At 40.8% G+C, this 18,976-nt stretch overlaps 1 protein-coding gene across 2 annotated transcripts in view; it reads left to right on the forward strand.

The window, feature by feature from the left end:
• Positions 1–3,476: 3,476 nt before the first annotated feature.
• The window catches only part of PDE5A (phosphodiesterase 5A), a gene marked incomplete at both ends in the record, with an annotated part of 133,999 nt that continues 118,499 nt past the window's right edge, over positions 3,477–18,976 (forward strand). The window contains one exon of one of the 2 annotated variants that reach the window (XM_079704984.1): positions 3,477–3,598. In XM_079704984.1, coding sequence (XP_079561110.1) covers positions 3,477–3,598 — 122 coding nt within the window. Of the gene's footprint in view, positions 3,599–5,072; positions 5,099–18,976 lie in introns of those variants that run through there. The other variant, XM_079704985.1, reaches the window with a different exon arrangement.

The raw sequence follows: 18,976 nt of genomic DNA on the forward strand, positions 1-18,976 counted from the left end.
TTTGCTTATCTAGTTATTTATTTATATCAGTATGGAATCACAGTTTCTTATTTTAGTCAATGGTTTAAAATTTGCTGCTATCAGTATATATTTTGATATTCCAATTGCTTCAGACTTGTACATTGGAAGCCCCTTTCATATATGTCCTCTGTTCTGATATGTTGGTATCATTTTTAAGTCTTTCTTATTTTCTGTCAAAACAAGATTTTCCAGGCATATTTTGTACTTTCCCTGTCACAAACCTGGAATCTTTTCTCCAAAGACTCCTGGTTTCTTTTAAAGTGAAGAGTGGTATTTAGAAACCAAAATCTGGGACTAAGTGTACTCATTGTCTCATGAATGTCATTGCTTCTAGTATCACTCAGTGACAGTGGAATATATACTGAGATAAGTTTATTAAAATATGTGCAAGACATGTACATTAAAAACTATAAGACATTGCTGGGAGAAATTTAAAAGATCAGAATAAATGGATAAATATACTATGTTAATAGATTCTAGGACTCAGTGTTATTAAGATGTCAATTATGAAGATGTCTTCTGCTTAGCATCTCACAAGGTTGCAATCAATTTATTGGCTGGGATCATGGTCTCATCTGAAGCTTGACTGGGGAAATATCTGCTTCTGCACTCACTCCAGTTGTTGGTGGCATTCAGTTCCTTGTCGTTATAAGAGTGAGGAATTCATTTTTCTTTCTGGATAGAGCTCCTTGTAGGCAGTCAGCTGGAGGCTGCCCACAGCTCTTAAAAGCTGCCTGCATTTCCTTGTCATGTGGGATTTCCCCACATGACACATGCACACACACACACACACACATTTAATTTTTAACCTCCAATTCCATTTCAACACCACAATGTACCTTCTAGGCTTCCCATTCAACAATGAGAAACCTAGATCCCATTATATGTGCAAATGTATTTACTCAGTTTTTTCAAGCCTGGAACATATAGGTTTGCTGCAAGGAAACAGAGATATTATGTGGTATTTGAAAAGAAAAAAAAGGCAGGAAAGATGTCATGACTTTTATAATTCGTGTTCTCTTTTTTGGAAAAGGAATTTGGTCATCCATGGTTTTGTTTGTTTTTTCTAGTTGTTTGAATAAAACCTTTAGCAGTAGAGGTCAGTAAAAATCATGCAGAACCTTGTAAGCCATGTTAGAGAGTCTGGGTTTTATTCAATGGGAATACATTGGAGAGCTTTCTGTTAAGTCATTGCATGTTTGTTTGTTGTAAGTAGCATTCACATCATTTTCCAAGTTATTTCCTGGTAATGTTTATTATTTACTCATTCTTCAACTTATTCTAAAACAAGATTTGAGATGGTTAGAGCAATCCATACCAAAAAGTTAGAACATACATAAAATAATGGGGCAAATTGGGATAAAGAATAAATGGAGCTGGAGAACAAAAGGCCAGGGTGAGGCCAGTTCAAAATATGCTTAACTTAAAGTACTTTAAAGTCACAAGAGGTATTCTTTTATCTGAGTTTTCTAGAGACTAGAACATTTTGAAATGCCTCATCCCCCATCCCTTGAGATATACTCACTCAGGTTAACAGGCCTTCACAGTAACCCTCAACCCAACATCTACACCACAAAGAAATGAGACTCATGATGGGATAGTCCACAGATTGTTTGTCTTGCACAAACTTTTCGGAAGCCTTCCTGGTTTCTGATAATTTAACCCTTAGAAGTTAGGAGAGAAAATGGACATTTGGATAATGCCTGTTTATTTAATCATGGTAGCCAGCCAAGGCAAGCAATTAAAGCCAAAAATCCACTCCATCTTTAGTAGGATGTAGAGTTTTAAATTATAATTGACCTCTTGAGAGGAGAAACGCATGGCTTTCCACAAGGAAAAACTGAGCACTTTTGTTCATGAGCACTGTAATCACTATCATAGTAACAAATTAGAAGAGAACTCTCATTTAAAAATCTGATATAATTTATTATGCATTACTTCATTCTCTACTTCTTTGCTTGGTTTTTAATGGTTTGTGGCTACTTGCATACAACAATGAAGTTTCAAAGAAACAAGTTACAAAAGGACAATTATTTAATGCAGGAAGTATAAACCATTGCATTGGGGGATTGGAAGACATTTTTTAAAGTCCTCATATTATCTGTTTAATGATGTGTTTCTATGTGGTGAGTAATGTCTTACATTCTTGCCAAGAATATTTTGAAAGGAGTTTGTTAAAAGTATGTCGGCTAAATCACTTTTGGTATATCACTGCTAACGGTGTCATTCGCACGTTGTGAAACACAGCTCCAGTTTAATTTTGCCAAAAAAATTAGATCATGGCAAAATACCATACTAAAACTGCACGGAGATGGGGATGAGGATAAAGCAAAGGAAGACACCAATTCTTTTTTGTAAAGCACGATAGGGATTGGACAAAACAGGATAGTAAGGCTGAGCCCTTTTAAACAGATTTTTTCGTGGTGTGTGTGTATTAATTCCAGTTCAGTATAAATGATGAATTCACTTAAAATTGGGCTAACTGGCTGTTCTCGTACCTGGGTAGTGCCTGTACTCTCAAGTTAACCTAATTGTACGGAGACGCCCTTGTTTTCTGACTTCATACACAAACCATCGTGATTATTGTATTTCAATCTACCTTTTTCTTTTTCCAGTCAGGAAAAGGGGCTTAATGCAAATTAAGCCTTTGATGAGAAGGCACTTAATTTATAATTATTATTGTTGTTATTATTAACATTAAATCACGGGAATGGTTTTGTTGGAAGTACCCACCAGGACCCGCAAATCTGTTGCGGTGACACACGCCCCAACTCTCCTTACCCAGTAGTGGTCCTTGGCTGGGGCGCTTGGAGCCACTACGCTGGCTGAGCTCCGAGGAAGGTGCGTCCCCGCTCCTCCCAGACCCATGCGCAGGGCTGGTGGAAAGCGAGGCGGGACAGTCATTGTTCTCCCAGGCCTGAGGAAAAGTGCCCGGGCTACCACCATCTCTCATTTTCGGGCGAAAATAACCCCAGCTACCGCTCTCTGGGCTTGGGATGGTTCTCCACAGCGCTACCTTCCCTTTCCTAGAGTGGGACGCCCAGCGAACACATCCAGAGTCACCTTTGCGCGCTCCTCTGGAGCTGGCTCGGCACACAGCGCACCCCAGCGGCCGCCTTGGCATCTTTCTAGTCCTGGCCACTAGGCTTCCGGAGAGCTCGCCAGTCGCCGCCGCGGCCGCCTCGGAATCTTGGGACTCGAGAGACTGCGAGAGCCAGTCTCAGACAGACCCAAGGGAAAGCGCGGGGCTGCTGCACCCTGCTACACCTGGGAGCGGTGAGGACCGGGAGAGGCGGGGCGCGGCAGGAGGGTGAGCAACTTCGCCGAAAGCCGGCCGAACTGGAGCAGGGCGAACGGGGAGGGTCTCGAGGCAGAGTCCAGCTCCTCCAAGGGAGGGACCCCAGCTGGGGTGTAAAATCAGCACCAGCAAGCCGCAGAGACGCGCCGCGCCGATCATGGAGCGGAGCGGCCCCAACTCCGCGCGGCCGCAGCAGCAGTGGGACCAGGACTCGGTCGAAGCGTGGCTGGACGATCACTGGGACTTTACCTTCTCTTACTTTGTCAGGAAAGGCACCAGGTAAGAAGAGGACCCACGGAAGACCCTGCCGGGGCATGGAGCGTGACCTGGGGCTGATCTCTCTCCCCTATTGAATTTTCCCCTTCGTTAGCCATTAAACCGTCTCCACTCTCAGGCCCTTTGCTTTTGAAGTAGGGCCATGATCCTGTTACGGTGTAGAGACCTCGACTTTAAGGCGAGTACAGTCGAAAAACCGTCGGATTCGATCCAACTTGCTCACAAAGTTCAAATACAAAACTGAACGTGCCGACCCCCCCCCATACACACACACACACACACACATACACACACATATACACAAGCTGGCAGCCCTGGTATTCCCTGGGAGCGAGATTATTTTCATATATCTGCGCTCACGGGCCTTCCTCTAGCCCTTCTCTAGCCTCCTGGTTCCCCTAAATCTCCTTAGCGAAACCAAAACAGTTTTTAAGCCCCTTCCCTGCAGCTCCGGAAGCACCGTTTCCAACGCGTTCCCTGTGGCTCCGCTCCTCCCCCGTCCCTCTTCGCCCCGGCCCTGGCGGGGCGGGGAAGCCAGGGTAGGGGCGAGACCACGAAGAAGCCCAAAGGCAGCAACATGCCGGAACCTTCCCAAAGTGAGTGCTGTCGCCTTTTGCCCCCTTCCAGTCCCCTGGTTGTCCCGCGCTCCCCTTTTCCTTCGCTTTTGCGCGCAAGGCGGCGCCGCCGCCGAACGGGCTCCGCGGAGGGGTTCGTGGCGTGCACACAAAGGGCGGTGGGGAGGCGCGGCGGAGAGCGGACCCCGGCGGGTGACAGGTCCCGCGGCCCGAGGCGACCCCAGAGGCCAGTTCTTCCTGGTCCGGAGCCAAGCGCTGGGGAGGCTGCTGCGGAGAGCGGGGAGGAGGGAGCCTGTCCTTTGGGAGGCGGGATCCTGTCCTTTGGGAGGCGGCTGCGCAGCGAGCAGTCGGGGCGCGCGTGGGAAACGCTCGCGGGAGACTTGGAGAGGAATTGAGGCTGAAACCGAGGGGCTAGGAGGGTGGAACGAAGAGTGCGTGGCGGGCGGGTGCCCCGAAGCCGGAGGAGTTGGTGCGAAGCTGGGGCGCGGGCAAGGCTGCTGCGCTCGGCCTCGGGCTTACTCCCAGACGCACCCCTTTGGAGAAGGGGCCCGAACCTCGCCGTCGCCGGCTCCCGGCGGCGGCCTTCGGGCAGCTGACGCTGGCCGCCTTGCCGGGAGGGAGACGCACGCGGGGCGGTGATGGTGAAAGGGCCGACCGGGGCTGGGCGCTGGGCTCCCACTCGCCGGCGCGCCGCTGCCACTCGGCCGGGCGCTCCCAGCCAGGGGGCGGGACAGCGCGGGGCGAACGGGCGGCGGCGGGCGGTGGCGCGACCGCGGGGGTGGTAGGGGAGCCGGCTTCGAGTCACCGTCCTCACCTGGGCACGTCGTCGCCCCCCGGCGCCTCCTGGAGTCCAGGGTCCGTCGAGGCCGCCTGATCTGCACCTCCAACTCACCACGTTTGCTATGTTGCCTTTTGGGGACAAAACAAGGTACTTCCTTCAGCATCTCCCCGTCTTTCCCACTCTCCCCGGGGGCGCGGTGGGGGCCGGGTGCTGGGGGGTGGCACCCGGGTCACACCGGCGGGGCGACTCTTCACTGAAAATGGACTTTATGAGATTTTTGTCTTCCTTTACTTTCCTGTGGATGTAATACTTTGAGGTCTTAGATGGGGCTCTTTTTAACTCCGCGTCTTCTAACGAACGGTCAGAGTTGGTGTCGATTTGATCACTTTCGGAGGTTTTTAATAGAGGCGGTGGCTTCGGCGCAAATCTTCTCTTCTGTTTAATTACTCCGCCCTCCTTTTAAAATCCTGTTCGCCGTTTTCGCCTTCTATCAAAATCCTAAATCTGGAGCAACCAGAGGATAAACCCTGAATGGAAAGTGGTTTCTTTTCGAAGAGGACTGTTCTGCGAGTTGGGGGTGAGGCACTAAGACCATCTAGGTCTGGAATTATCGATTGCTGGGAGCCAACAGTTTTTAGAGGTCACCTCCTCCGAGGCCATCTGTCCCCGGTTTGCTTTCACCCTTGCACACTTCCACTCTTCCGCCCTTAATGAACTATAGCGCGTAGAATGGGGAATGGGCAGGAGAACTGGGCTGATATTTTAAATGTGTAGGGGGATGTTCTTTAGAGATGTTCTTCAGGCAGATTATTAAGAAAGAACAAAATTACTTATTTTAAAATCAGCGTAAATGTCCTTTGTCTCCCCCCCACTTAAAGACATAAACTTGGGATTGTTTGGCGGTAGGTTTTAACTCATACGTAAAAACACTTCACTTTGAGAGCCTGCCAAAACTTTGAGTTACTTTTTTTTGGAAAATAAATTGAATGAGTTAAGTTACATTTCTTTTCACATTACTTTTTTTCCCAAGTAGCATAGGATTAAAATCCCAATTCTCAAAAGTACACTGCTTAGTGTAAAATTTAGACCATCTGAGACTCTATTAAAAGCTTTTTTCTTCATTTAGGGTTTTTATATTACAGTTGATGTTGACAAGAGGCTGAACCCTTTCTGTGATATATGTGTGTGTGTATATAATCTTGAGAGAAGAGTTTATGTTGAGTGTAAGCCGGAAAATGAAAGTGTAAGATATTCAAGAGTAGGGCAGGCCCTCAATTTTAGGAGTTACAAGGCGCTGAAAGTTGTCAGTGTGAAGAATATAATCTAAGTCTTATGCGTAGCCAGAGGTTTTTCAAGAAACAGTATTCCAGTTTGGGCTTATATTTGATGGCATTAACTGGAAACTTAAAATAAGAATCAGAGATTGGGCACTAGTTGATTATAAAAAGGCCAACCCGCTGAACACGTTGTGATTCACATGGTTGTGGTCAAATCTTCTTACAGACACCTTAACTTTACAGCTAAGTCGTTTGTTTGTTTGTTTGTTTGTTTGCTTTAACAAGAAGATCACATTACTTTGCTTTTTTCCCTTTTGTTACACAGTGTAAAAAATGAATACTGTATGTGATTCAGGAAACCCATGCAACAGAATAGCTCTGTAGAGGCATTTGACGAGTTTTAAGATTTTAAATAAATTTGAATTCACTGAGATTGGCCATCTGTGCCTGTAAACAGTCTCATTGATAGTACTATTTCTACCTTAATTGTTGTTTGACATTTATGCATGCTTCTCTATTCTCTCCCCAGACTGAATGGTCTGCACTCAATAGTAGTCACTGAATAGAAGGAAGGTTCTGGCACTAAACTCTCATTTAAACACCTGTGAATTTTGGTTGACCTTGAAAGCAATTATTGCTGCTGTATTACATTGTTTCCTATAATTATCTTCAAATACAGAGCTAAGCACCTCCTTAAACGCTATAGCTTGCAGCCCACAAATAGATGCTTTTCAGCAATCAAAACCTGTTTAAGCAAATTTTGAGAGTGTCAGTTGAAGAATTTGTAACATAATCTATAGGCATAAAAATTACTTTGAGACTAGTAACTAAAACCTATGGAAAACCTCCACCCTCGCTATCATAGAAAACTTTACAGTCCTACGAGTTTGAGATGCTGTGTTCATTAAGGGCTTTAATGCTTGTGCATTCACAGATGAAGCCTTTCTGGTGCTAATGCCACTTTAACAGCTGTTGTTATTCTTGACAGCTTATTAGAATAACTTACCTTTCATTAGTTACTAATCAGCTCTGTGATTGTGCATGGATGTTTTAGATCATTTAGAATTGTAGGGGTAATATGATTGACTTTTTATTGCTTTGTTTTGTACTAGACAAAAGCTTGAGAATATTTGGCATATACTGGAAATAGGAGATACTAAGCGAGGACAACTTTTTATGGCCACTTGGATCAAAGTCCAGAAACAGAAGTTTTACACTAGCATGTAGTTTTCAATGATAGACCTTTTATTTGACACTGCAAAGCTGTGGTGAATTAGTTGATGTTCCAGGTCCTGAGTTTGGGATTCTTTCTTTCTTTCTTTCTTTCTCTCTCTCTCTTTTCTTTCTTTTTCTTTCTTTCTTTCTTTCTTTCTTTCTATCTTTCTTTCCTTCTTTCCTTATTTTTTCTCATCTCTAAAAGCTGTAACTTTTTTTTGCAAGATATTATCTTAAAGTCAGATGATAGGTGTAAAATAAATATTGCTATTCAATCTTAAAAATGATTGTTTCTGTGATCATATAGGAATATAAACTCACAATTTTCAGACATGCTTTGTTAAGCATATTTTGTTAAGCAGTCACTAGTGTTGAAGATAATCAAATCCTGTGGGTATTGACTCAGTCTGGCTTTGATATTATTTCTAATATTTTCATTATGGTAATTCTGGTGTAATAATGTCCTTTTATCCTTGTATTGCTTATAACCAGGGTCCTTATAGCCAGCTCGAAGGTACCTTTTAGTGCCCTAAAAGTACTCATGTGGATTGAATTTGGATAGAATTGAATCTGGAAGAATCCATAGGAGCCCCTGAAATGATGTTTCTCATTGCTCTTCTATCACTAGTGTTCTCAAGTTTCATATTCAGTTCCATTTTTAAAGCCCCCAATACAAGATCATGATTCCTAAAACTGTGGTACAACTAATGCATTGCAATTAGTCATTCAGAATAAATCTATTTGCTTAGTATAACACTTAAATAGGCTTGTGGTACAATTCAGTAGCTTTTTTTTTCAGTTTGATCTGAAGATCTATTGGAATTGCCAATATTTTCTTAATATCGTCTTCAGTACCTAAAGATGAGCAGTTTTTAGCATTTTGATTATGTTGTGCAACAAAATTTCCTTTTTGAATAGTTCCACCTAAAGAAATGACTTGAATCTGGTCTCTGATATCATTTCTTTTAAAATATTTGAAAGTGCTTTCAAGTTGTATGGGTAAAGTTTGTACCTTCACCCTTATCTGATTACAGAGAGTATGTCTTACTAAGTTGCTTCCCTTCCTCTATATTTGAAAACATGAATTAACTTAAAACTGCTTGAACTTCCTGCTACATTTTAATAATGCTTGGGAAAGAGCTCTTTCATACTTGAAAAGGCTTTTTAAAAAGTGCTTGGTATTTATTAGTTTGTCCCCCAAATATTTTTCAAGCTAACAATTTATTAAACCTGTAACTGTTGTGTTGAGTTAGATTTTTTTCTTTGTTCTCAGGGCTAATTGTAGGATAAAAACTCATCTTAGGATAAAAGCCTTTGGTACGGATTGCAGGGCAATTAAATAAATCACTGAGTTGATTGATATTGGAGGGTTGAAAAATGACTAATTTTTGAGTTTAGAATGCAGACTAGCTACTGACTTTGCAGGACTTCCTGTGAGATTACTTTAGCTGGACAGATGTAGATTCAGTTGACCAATGTTATAACTGATTGATGTGGCCTTGGAAATATCTGTTAAATCAGGTTCTCAGTGGGAAAAAAAAAAAAAAGTGCCTGTGAATTACAACCTAAGAATAAAAATTGAAGAAAATCTTTCCACGTGAGTCATTCATTTGCTATTTAGCTCTGTAATCTTATTTACCGACTTGGTATTCTCATTTTATTTTGAATCATATTTTTTTTCATGGTGTGAGTGCTTTATTCATTTTCTCTAACTGGTAGGAATTTATACTTATTGCCAACTAAATATTTAAGGCAGGTAAAGAAAACTGAGTGTTAAGTTCATAAGAATCATTCTGATGAATATTCTAAAAAGCTTTTAAAAAGCCATATATATGGAGATATATATATCCATGTGCCCCATTTGTAGTTTGTAGTGAACATGCTTTACGAAGTCTTAGGTGCCATTGTTAACTTCTGTGTTCTTTGAGACCTTTCTCTTGATTCTGAATTATAAAGTAAGACTAACTTTTTGCAAATTGTCTTCTCTGAATAATTTTGTTACATCTAAATTTGGGAGAGAAAAGATCCCTACCTGATATCATATCCCTGGTAATAATTATTTTAAAAAAATCATCCTTCTACTTTCTGTTGAATAAGTATACTGAGGTCATAAGAAAAGATCCTGATTTTTTTTTTTCTTTTTAACATCTTTATTGGAGTATAATTGCTTTACAGTGGTGTCTTAGTTTCTGCTTTATAGCAAAGTGAATCAGCTATACATATACAGATCCTGATTTTTTAAGCTGATGAAATAATTAAAACACACACAGGATCTTTGAACTTTAGAGTTGGAGGAGATCATGTAGTTCAGTGTCTTTCAAATTTAAGTAATGTTCCCCTGTTAAAGAAAGACATTCTTTTTTTTTTGCGGTATGTGGGCCTGTCACTGTTGTGGCCTCTCCCGTTGCAGAGCACAGGCTCCGGATGCGCAGGCTCAGCGGCCAGGACCAGCCGTTCCTCAGCATGTGGGATCTTCCCGGACCGGGGCACGAACCCGCGTCCCCTGCATCGGCAGGCGGACTCTCAACCACTGCGCCACGAGGGAAGCCCAAGAAAGACATTCTTATTGATCCCCAGTATCTCAGTTAAAAAGCTTTTGGTCACAAGTGACAAAAACTCAACTTGAACTCATACATAATTAACTCACATGATTGACATTCCTGGAGATTGGTTTGGGTGTGAAATAATCTTGTCAACATTCTTTTTGTCTGTATGTCTATCTAATCTGTCTTCCTTCCTTCCTTCCTTCCTTCCTTCCTTCCTTCCTTCCTTCCTTCCTTTCCTCCCTCCCTCCCTCCCTCCCTCCATCCCTCCATCTGTCCTTTTGGCCCTATGCTGCATCGGCTTTATTCTCCGGTAGGCTTTCTTCGTGAGCTGGAAAAGTTTCTTCTTGGCAAGTTTATGTGGGTCTTAAATTTCTCATGTTTGAAAAGTACCTTCTTATCCATATCAGCCCTCTCAAAATTATTTGGCCTTGCTTGCATCATTTGCCTGCTCTGGGCCAGTCATTGTGTCGGGAAGAATAGGGTTGTCTCACTACTTTGCTGGGGCAGGTAACCCATAGTGTGATATGTCAGTGGAGGGGGGGGAGGGGGAGGGGAATTCCCAAAAGAAAGTGATGTGAGTGCATCCAGAAGTTCCAGATATCTGCCATACCTAGTATTGACTTTCCCTCATTTTAATGTGAGTTAAGTGAGGAATTCTTAAGAGTAGGTATAATTTAATCATAGCATTTATGAAACTGTAATACCAAAATAAATGTATAAGTTAATTATGAATAAAATGATAAAACTCTAGCCAAATGCAAATTGACAACATTCATTAAATCATACTTGTAGAGTGAATGTGGCACTGATTGGGATGCAGGGGGGTCTGGTAAGGTCAGCTTGCCTTTGCTACAGTTGCCTTGTGATGATTCATTTCTTCCACTGGGTCTCTCATAACAATCATGAAACTTTTAGTCCTATAGCACAATACACCAGCTTTTGGTTTTTATTTGGCTTGAAAGCACATTTACATATTAAATCTACCTCTTTTATTTTCTCTTTATCCCAGAACCATTGGGCGGCAGTGTGATTGTAAATACAAATATAAACTTGACTGCTAAAATTGCAGGATAGTATTTGATTATAAGGTGGTCATCCCAGTAATTTAAAGTATAAATCTTTTACTTTTTTTTTTTTTTGGTTTTAATTGTCATTAGTGTGAAAACGCAAAATTAAAGCATTTCCATAGAAAAACTACAGATCTTCAAAACATAATTGCTCTGGACTCTCAGGGCTTCTCTTACCTCATATTGGGCCATGCCAATCTAGTCCAATCTTTCCCATCTCTAAGCTGCTAAACAAATCGGTTTACATATTTACAGCATAGATTTTGGTTATTAGGTTTTCTTTCAGATGCAAGTAAGTTTTCCTTTAAGGAACATTTTCCATACATGTGATTGTGAATGCATGGAAAATTACAAAACATTTCTCTTCCAACTCTTGGTCAAATTTGAATGTAAAACCATGTGAAGCAGTTCTGCATTTTATTTATATTTGGTCCCAGTAAGCTTCTCAGATGTTTTCATAGCTGGAGAAAACTTGGGAACATTAAATAACTTGAGACAGCATTTGTCTCTAATCCATGCCAGAAGCAAGGGAACTACTCACTGTAATATCAGAGTAGAGATTATTGGAGGAATCACTTGGAGGTGTCCCAGATAGCCCCTGTTTCATTTGATACACTGTTATAGTAGGTTAATCTTTTATTCTTCTAAACTGTTGCATTTTTTCTTTTTTTTTTTAATTGAAGTATAGTTGATTTACAATGTTGTGTTAGTTTCAGGTTTACAGCAAAGTGATTAATCTTTTTCATATTCTTTTCCATTATAGTAAACCATTGCTTCTTAAAGGGGATGCTGTTTGGCATTTGGTAGTGATACTTTTTGTTGTTGTGAGAAACTGTTCAGCATATTGCAGGATGTTTAACATCCCTGGGCACCAGACACTAAATGTCAGGAGCACCTGATTATTGTGACACACACTTCCAAATGCCCCCAAAAGCTGGCACCACTACTTGGTTGGGAGCCACTGTTCTGAACTCTTTAAAATTTGCTTCAATTTATGGTGGTTAAGGGCCTCAGATAGGATAGATTTAAGCTTCAACCCCAGAACTACCTCTTTCTTAAAAGTATGACCTTTAGGTACTTTATTTGCTTTCTCTGTAAAATGGGAATAATAGCATTTGCTTCTAGGGTTCTTAAGAAATTTAAAGGAACTAATACGTATTTCCTTATCTTTTATAGAGTGATTTTCAGTAGGTTACTATTTATTTTACCTTGAGAATCATCAGTACCTTAATTATAATTGCAAACTTTGAGAGTCATCCCCTTATTCTGGTAAGTGGGAATTAGAACAACAGAACAGGGATTTAATAGACTTTGTGTCCTTCTCATTTTTTAGATGAATTCTTATTAATGGTTTAAACAGAACTTTTTGTGGATTGTGTAAGGTACTGGAAAGGGAATTGGAATGGGAGTCCAGACCTCCCGACTGTGTCCCAAGCTTTGTGACTGGCCCAGGTTAATAAATCTTGGCTTTAAAATGGGAGGTAGGAGGGGGTGAGAAATCAAGGCAGAGAAATTCATAAATGAGTTTAAAAATCTCTTTCAGCTCTAAGCATTCTTGATTCTCACCAGAGGAGCAGAGTATCAACTTCTTAGATTGAATAGTTTCCTTTAAGTATTTTCCAAGTGTGAGTGGTGGATCTAGGTCAAATTTTACAAACAACGCATCTAGAACTGTGTAAAATAAGGATCCAAGAGCAGGAGAAATATCTAACATTATATTTTATGTGAGTTATTTTTATGTTTTTCCTACAGATAAAGCACATTTCCATATAAATTATCAACCATCCCTTTTTAGACAGGAAACTAACACACTCTTTGTAATTCTGGTTTTAGTGGTTAATTCATATGAATGATGAAAAAAGCACTGGAGAGAAAGAGAAAGGGGTGAAGTTTTAATAGGAGACTTAAAAATCACGATCATGCATTGTGTTTTGTGGATCATTCAGGGCTTGCAACTTTTTCCTCTGTTTTGTTTGAGGCACTCTGCAAATCTCCCCAAATGTTACTGTTCCAGGGTAACCTCCTTGAGACCCAGGCATCAACCTACTTACAGAATTCCCCCAAGTAAGCCCCCTTGGGTAGGAACTAAAATGGATCAACTTTAATCCCCAGATCTCTTGTAGCAGAGTGTTGAAGCATTGTTTTATCAAGTATTAAACTCATTCTCCAGTTTAGAATTATGGTTATTATGAAATATTGCTATGTTTTTTTTGTTTGGTTTTTTTTTTTTTTTTTGCGGTACGCGGGCCTCTCACTGTTGTGGCCTCTCCCGTTGCGGAGCACAGGCTCCGGACGTGCAGGCCCAGCGGCCATGGCTCACGGGCTTAGTTGCTCCACGGCATGTGGGGTCTTCCCGGACCGGGGCACGAACCCGCGTCCCCTGCATCGGCAGGCGGACCCTCAACCACTGTGCCACCAGGGAAGCCCTGGTTTTTATTATAGATAATTAGTTGTATATCATATCTGTTGTCAAACAGTTTTATTATATCTGTGATATTTTGAAAAAATCGTCCCCCAAATTCTATAACTTATTTTTTAAAATTAAGTTCTGAGTAGTAATAGAAAGTGATTTTTCTTAACTACATGTTCAGCTCTTAATCTTTATGTGTTATTCAGAAAATTTGTCATATGTAAGTGTGGTTATTGGTCTAAGGAGTCTACGTTTTTTCAATTCTAATTTGAGAAAATACCAACATTAAAACATTTTTTTTTTTTGCACAAGTGTTTCTATAGAGAGATTAGTGCTTTTAAACTAGGAGCTTAAAAAGAAACAATGGCTAACATCATTATTCTGTAGAAACCCATGAATAAATTCTTTTTATTTTTACAAAAAAATTAGTTGCTTTTGAAAATATATTCCAGTTAATGTTCGATTAACTTGGGAATTCCCTGGTGGCCCAGTGTTTAGAACTCATTGCTTTCACTGCCAAGGACCCAGGTTCAATCCCCAGTCTAGGAACTAAGATCTTGCAGTCCATGTGGCACGGCCAAAAAAAAATGTTCAATTAACTTAAAAACAGTAACTATCACATATTAAATACTGTGTACCAGACTCTGTGCTATCACTCTATAGGCATGATTTCCCTTAATTTTCTTAAGAAGCCTGTGAGGGTTAATGCCATTATCTCCATCTTATAGAGAGAGTAAATAATGCACCTGAGGTCTTATCTTAGAAGCAGCTCTGGAGTTGAAGCCTAAGTCTGTCCCACCTAGGGCCCTTACCCACCATTTTCTACTGAAGTTCAGTATCACTGTTAATGGAAGCAATGCAAAGACTCATAGATTTAATGTCATGAGGAATTTAACTCAGGAAGAGGCTAAAGACCCTGGTCTCAAGACCCCAAATGTCTGACAATGGAAATGTCAAGCTCAGCCTTTTCCTGCAGCAGCTGCTAGAACCTGGCGGCCTGGCCTTTTGAGTGCATGAACTCATTTAGTTTTGTAGAGTGCTCCACCCACATTGAAGCACTGTCTTGAAGAATGCAGTGCTGTTAGTGCTATAAAGAAGCCTCATGAAAATAAAATATGTTAAATGTTATTCCTCATGACACTGATTTTTATATTAAATCAGCATTGCATGGACAGTTTGAGCTGCAAGAGTCTTCAGTAAAGTAGAATATTAAGACAGTAAACTTCTGATTGGATTCATTGTTGTTGTTGTTGTTGTTTTTTGAGGGGGGTTGGTACGCGGGCCTCTCACTGTTGTGGCCTCTCCCGTTGCAGCGCACAGGCTCTGGATGCGCAGGCTCAGCGGCCATGGCTCACGGGCCCAGCCGCTCCGCGGCATGTGGGATCTTCCCAGACCGGGGCACGAACCCGTGTCCCCTGCATCGGCAGGCGGACTCTCAACCACTGCGCCACCAGGGAAGCCCAAGGATTCATTGTTTTAAAAGAGTTGAGATTTAAAATCCAAGTCACATTTATGGTAAACTCATGACACGTTTTTACCTTGGCTTTATTTCCTGGTGTCTAATTAATATCAATCTTTTGGGTTCGTTACTTGCTCAGTATGGGAAAGGGTTCCTTAGTGAGCCCTGAGCAGCAGCTGTGGTACCCACAAGTTTGAAACCACAGATGGTTTTCACATGCATGTTACCTGAGAGGAATAACTCCCAGCATTGATTCTGGTACCCTCCAGGGTTTCTCTAGTTATTTTAAGACATATTGTAAAAGTTTAAAAACAAAACTAAATTGAATTTACCCATTTTAAAAAGATATATAATACAACTCATTTATGAGGTAAGCAATTTTTTGTGTAATAAAATATGGAAGGAAATAACTGGAGGATAATAAAACAGATCTTGGTGAGAAGGAATGATTTGGATGGGATGTTAAACATCAGGATCTTGTCATCGATTATAAATTCTCGGCATTGATTTTTATTATATTTGCCTTGGCCATGGCCTTATTTCAAGGGTCCAGGGCCTATTGTTTTTCATTAACTGCCTTGTAAAAGTTAAATCAACTCAAAGACTTCAAGAGGGCCGCTCTGCTTGTGATTGCAGGACAGTTAACAAGGACTTGCTTATACATGAAAGCAGAGTCTCTAAGTTATTAGCGCTTGGAGCAGAGGGTAAAATACCTTTGTGGAACTTGCATCCATTTCATTCTTTCTGCTCAAATGGCTAGGATGTAACTTATGGAGAGTTATGATGTAATAACTCTTCTATTTAGGGGAAAAACTTAGTGGGATTTTATAATAACTTACAATCTGCAGTATCTGCTTTGGACAAGGACTTTGAATGCTCAGGATGCATGTAGCCAGCCTATTTCCAAATGCTATTAGACCCACTCGGCCTGTGGACCCATACCACCTGGAACACGACCTCTTTCCCCCTCACTTTCTCTGATTCTCTTGGCTGAACTTTATGAGGAAATGAACAGCCATTGCTCTTTACCCCAGCCCTACGTCTCCATTGGAATGAGTACTAAGGGTCTAGGAGATAGCAACATCTTAAAAATATGGAAGAGATTTTGAAATACTTCCACATGCATTTTCTTTTTCTTTTTTTAAAATTTTATTTATTTATCTATTTATTTATTTATTTATTTTTGGCTGTGTTGGGTCTTCGTTGCTGCTCGTGGGCTTTTCTCTAGTTGCGTCAAGCAGGGGGCTACTCTTCGTTGCGGTGTGCGGGCTTCCCATTGTGGTGGCCTCTCGTTGCGGAGCACAGGCTCTAGGCACGTGGGCTTTGGTAGTTGTGGCGCATGGGCTCAGTAGTTGTGGCTTGCAGGCTCTAGAGCTCAGGCTCAGTAGTTGTGGCACACGTGCTTAGTTGCTCCGCGGCATGTGGGATCTTCCTGGACCAGGGCTCAAACCCATGTCCCCTGCATTGGCAGGCGGACTCTTAACCACTGCACCACCAGGGAGGCCCCACATGCATTTTATAACTTGTCTCAGACATCAACCCTGTGTGGTGAGTGAAGCAGTAAGAAGTCTTTCCCCTGTTTGAAAATGGGAAAGGAGATGAGGGGCAAAAGGAGGTGACAGGAGTTGACCAAACTAATAATCACCACCTACTGGCCTACTGATAACGTGAGAAGTTGTGGGAGTCTTCATGACCTGTTCATACAGCTGACCATTTTTATAATGAAGGACTTGTACTCTGGAGAAAACGACCTCCAGAGAAGTTGTGATTGGTTCAGCCTCACATCTGTGTATTCTTATAGTTGGAACTAGAGTTGTTTCCTGATGGCCAGTTTGGTATTCTTGACTTTATACTCTGCTGAAGACAGTCAGCACCTTGCACTTCATGAAGAAGGTAGAACAGGCAGTATTTCACCTATTATGTAGAGGATGAAATTGAAACTCAGAAGAAGAAAATTGTTTGCCACTGGTCACAAATCCCATTGGCAGCAAATGCTAGAATAATGATTGGAATTTTGGATTTATGGCTGAAAAACACAACTTCTTGGGGTGCTTTGTAAGTCCCAAGAATTTTTAGCAATTAGTCAACCTCCCTTTTATAAGTAGATTGCAGTTTGTTTTTTTCTCTATTAAATATATGGTATGGTTTGGACAGTAAAATGAAAAGGCTTGATTTAAGAATTTTATGCCACAAATTATTAATCCAAGAGCTTTCAAAAGGTTCAGTTATCATACACAGGATCACAGTGTGGTACACAGGATCCTTTGTGCTCTTTCGATGATAAAATTAGTATTAGTGGTTTGATAGCCTGGAGCTCATTAGTATGCTCCATAGAACCTACCTTTTCTTTGTTGTCTATCTGCCAATAATTTCAGTTGGGAAAAACAGAATATCGAACGACTAGTGTGGCCAGCTAAAATACAGGACACCTGTACAATTTGAATTTTAGATTCTACTTATATTAAAAAATTATTCATTGTTTATCTGAAACTCAGTTTTAACTGGGTATCCAGTATTTTTATTCGCTAAATCTAGCAGCCCTGAGAATTACTCTTCTATTGAACATGTTTATTATACATCTTTTCAGTGCATCATTTCAGGTTTATAAACCATGACCTGTTTTCAGAGAAACATAGGCATGGGATTCAGTTAGATATTTTTCAGGACACAATCCTTAAGAACATTTGTTCTCTGAGTCCCTTGGGGCAGTGTTTTTACCTCAGTGGTTTTTACGATCTGGATGGAAAGAATTAAGTTAGAGAATGTGTATTGTAAGTGATTTTATTCTCTCTATGCCTTGTGTGTTTAAATTTGATTTTTGACTCTTTCAGAGGCAGCTAGACATTATGAAGTATATTCATGACAAACATTGATGTTCTGGGAACTTTTATAGTCTTACAGGCTGTAAGACTTGGAATAGGAGACCTAGATTTGATTCCTGATTTTGCTGCCAGCTAGCAGAATGTGTTTGGTTCAGCCATTTAATTTAGCTGCATAATTGAGAAAGTAGGATTGTTAGTGCCTGCCTCACCAGGTTTGAATAAAATGGTGCTTTTTTTCCTTCCAGTATCACTCATGTAAATACTTTTCAAAATCTCATAGACTCAAGGAAGAGAAAGAAGGGAAAATAGAGATCCTGTCTCAGGCCATAGAAGTGATTTGCTCCAGTCAGAGCTACCAGCCAGGTTTCTTGAATCTCATCTGGTATATTTACCCTCGTATTTGACACGTTCATCTTTCCATCTTTCTTCATTCACATGCAGTTACGTATAACTTCATATGACAGCGAATTCAGTACGTGTATAAATTCACTTCTGGACACAATGTAAGCTTCAGTTTAGGGAGGGGAGGTCTGGGCTCGCTCACTCCTGTATCCCTGGTGCCCAGCCTAGTTAGTGCCTGGCACTCTCAAGGACCTTCATGAGAATAATCCATTCTAGAGAAAAAAGACACTTAAAAGTGAATCCAGTTAAAACCGAAAAATATCAGTGAAAAGGTTTTGATTGGAACTTTATCTTGAAAAATGGAACCACAGGTTATGAAAGTAAATTTACCTTATTTTGGACTTAGTAAAATTTAGATTATAATGAAAACTCCAAGCTAATTTGTAAAATACACAATTTTCTGGCAAGACTGTGCCATTTACCAATATCTTTACTTCTTATTTGACATTTGCAGCAGGATCATAAAGAGAGTCTTTTTCCCCAAATATAGGTTTTTAAAATTAATATTTGAAGATGTCATCAGTTTTTCCAGCAGCCCTTCTTAATCTAGAATGCAGTTATTTGAATAGAATTCTCTTTTCAGGTATTTTTTATGTCATGATCCATGCTGTTTTTTAATTTTTTGATTGTTAGCAGTTTTTTTATTGAGCTTAACCCTTAATTATCAGTGACTTTGTATAATATTAGAATAGTTCTCCAACATCACTTTGGTTTACTGCTAGAAATTCTGTATCTTACATAAGAGTTTAAATTTCAGTTTGCAGGTGATTTGTATTTGCAGAGATTGAAGTATTAAAAAACAATCAACAGGAGATGATAGATATTAG

This window comes from Hyperoodon ampullatus (assembly GCF_949752795.1).
Source record: "Hyperoodon ampullatus genome assembly, chromosome: 1".
NCBI classification, from domain to species: domain Eukaryota; kingdom Metazoa; phylum Chordata; class Mammalia; order Artiodactyla; family Ziphiidae; genus Hyperoodon; species Hyperoodon ampullatus.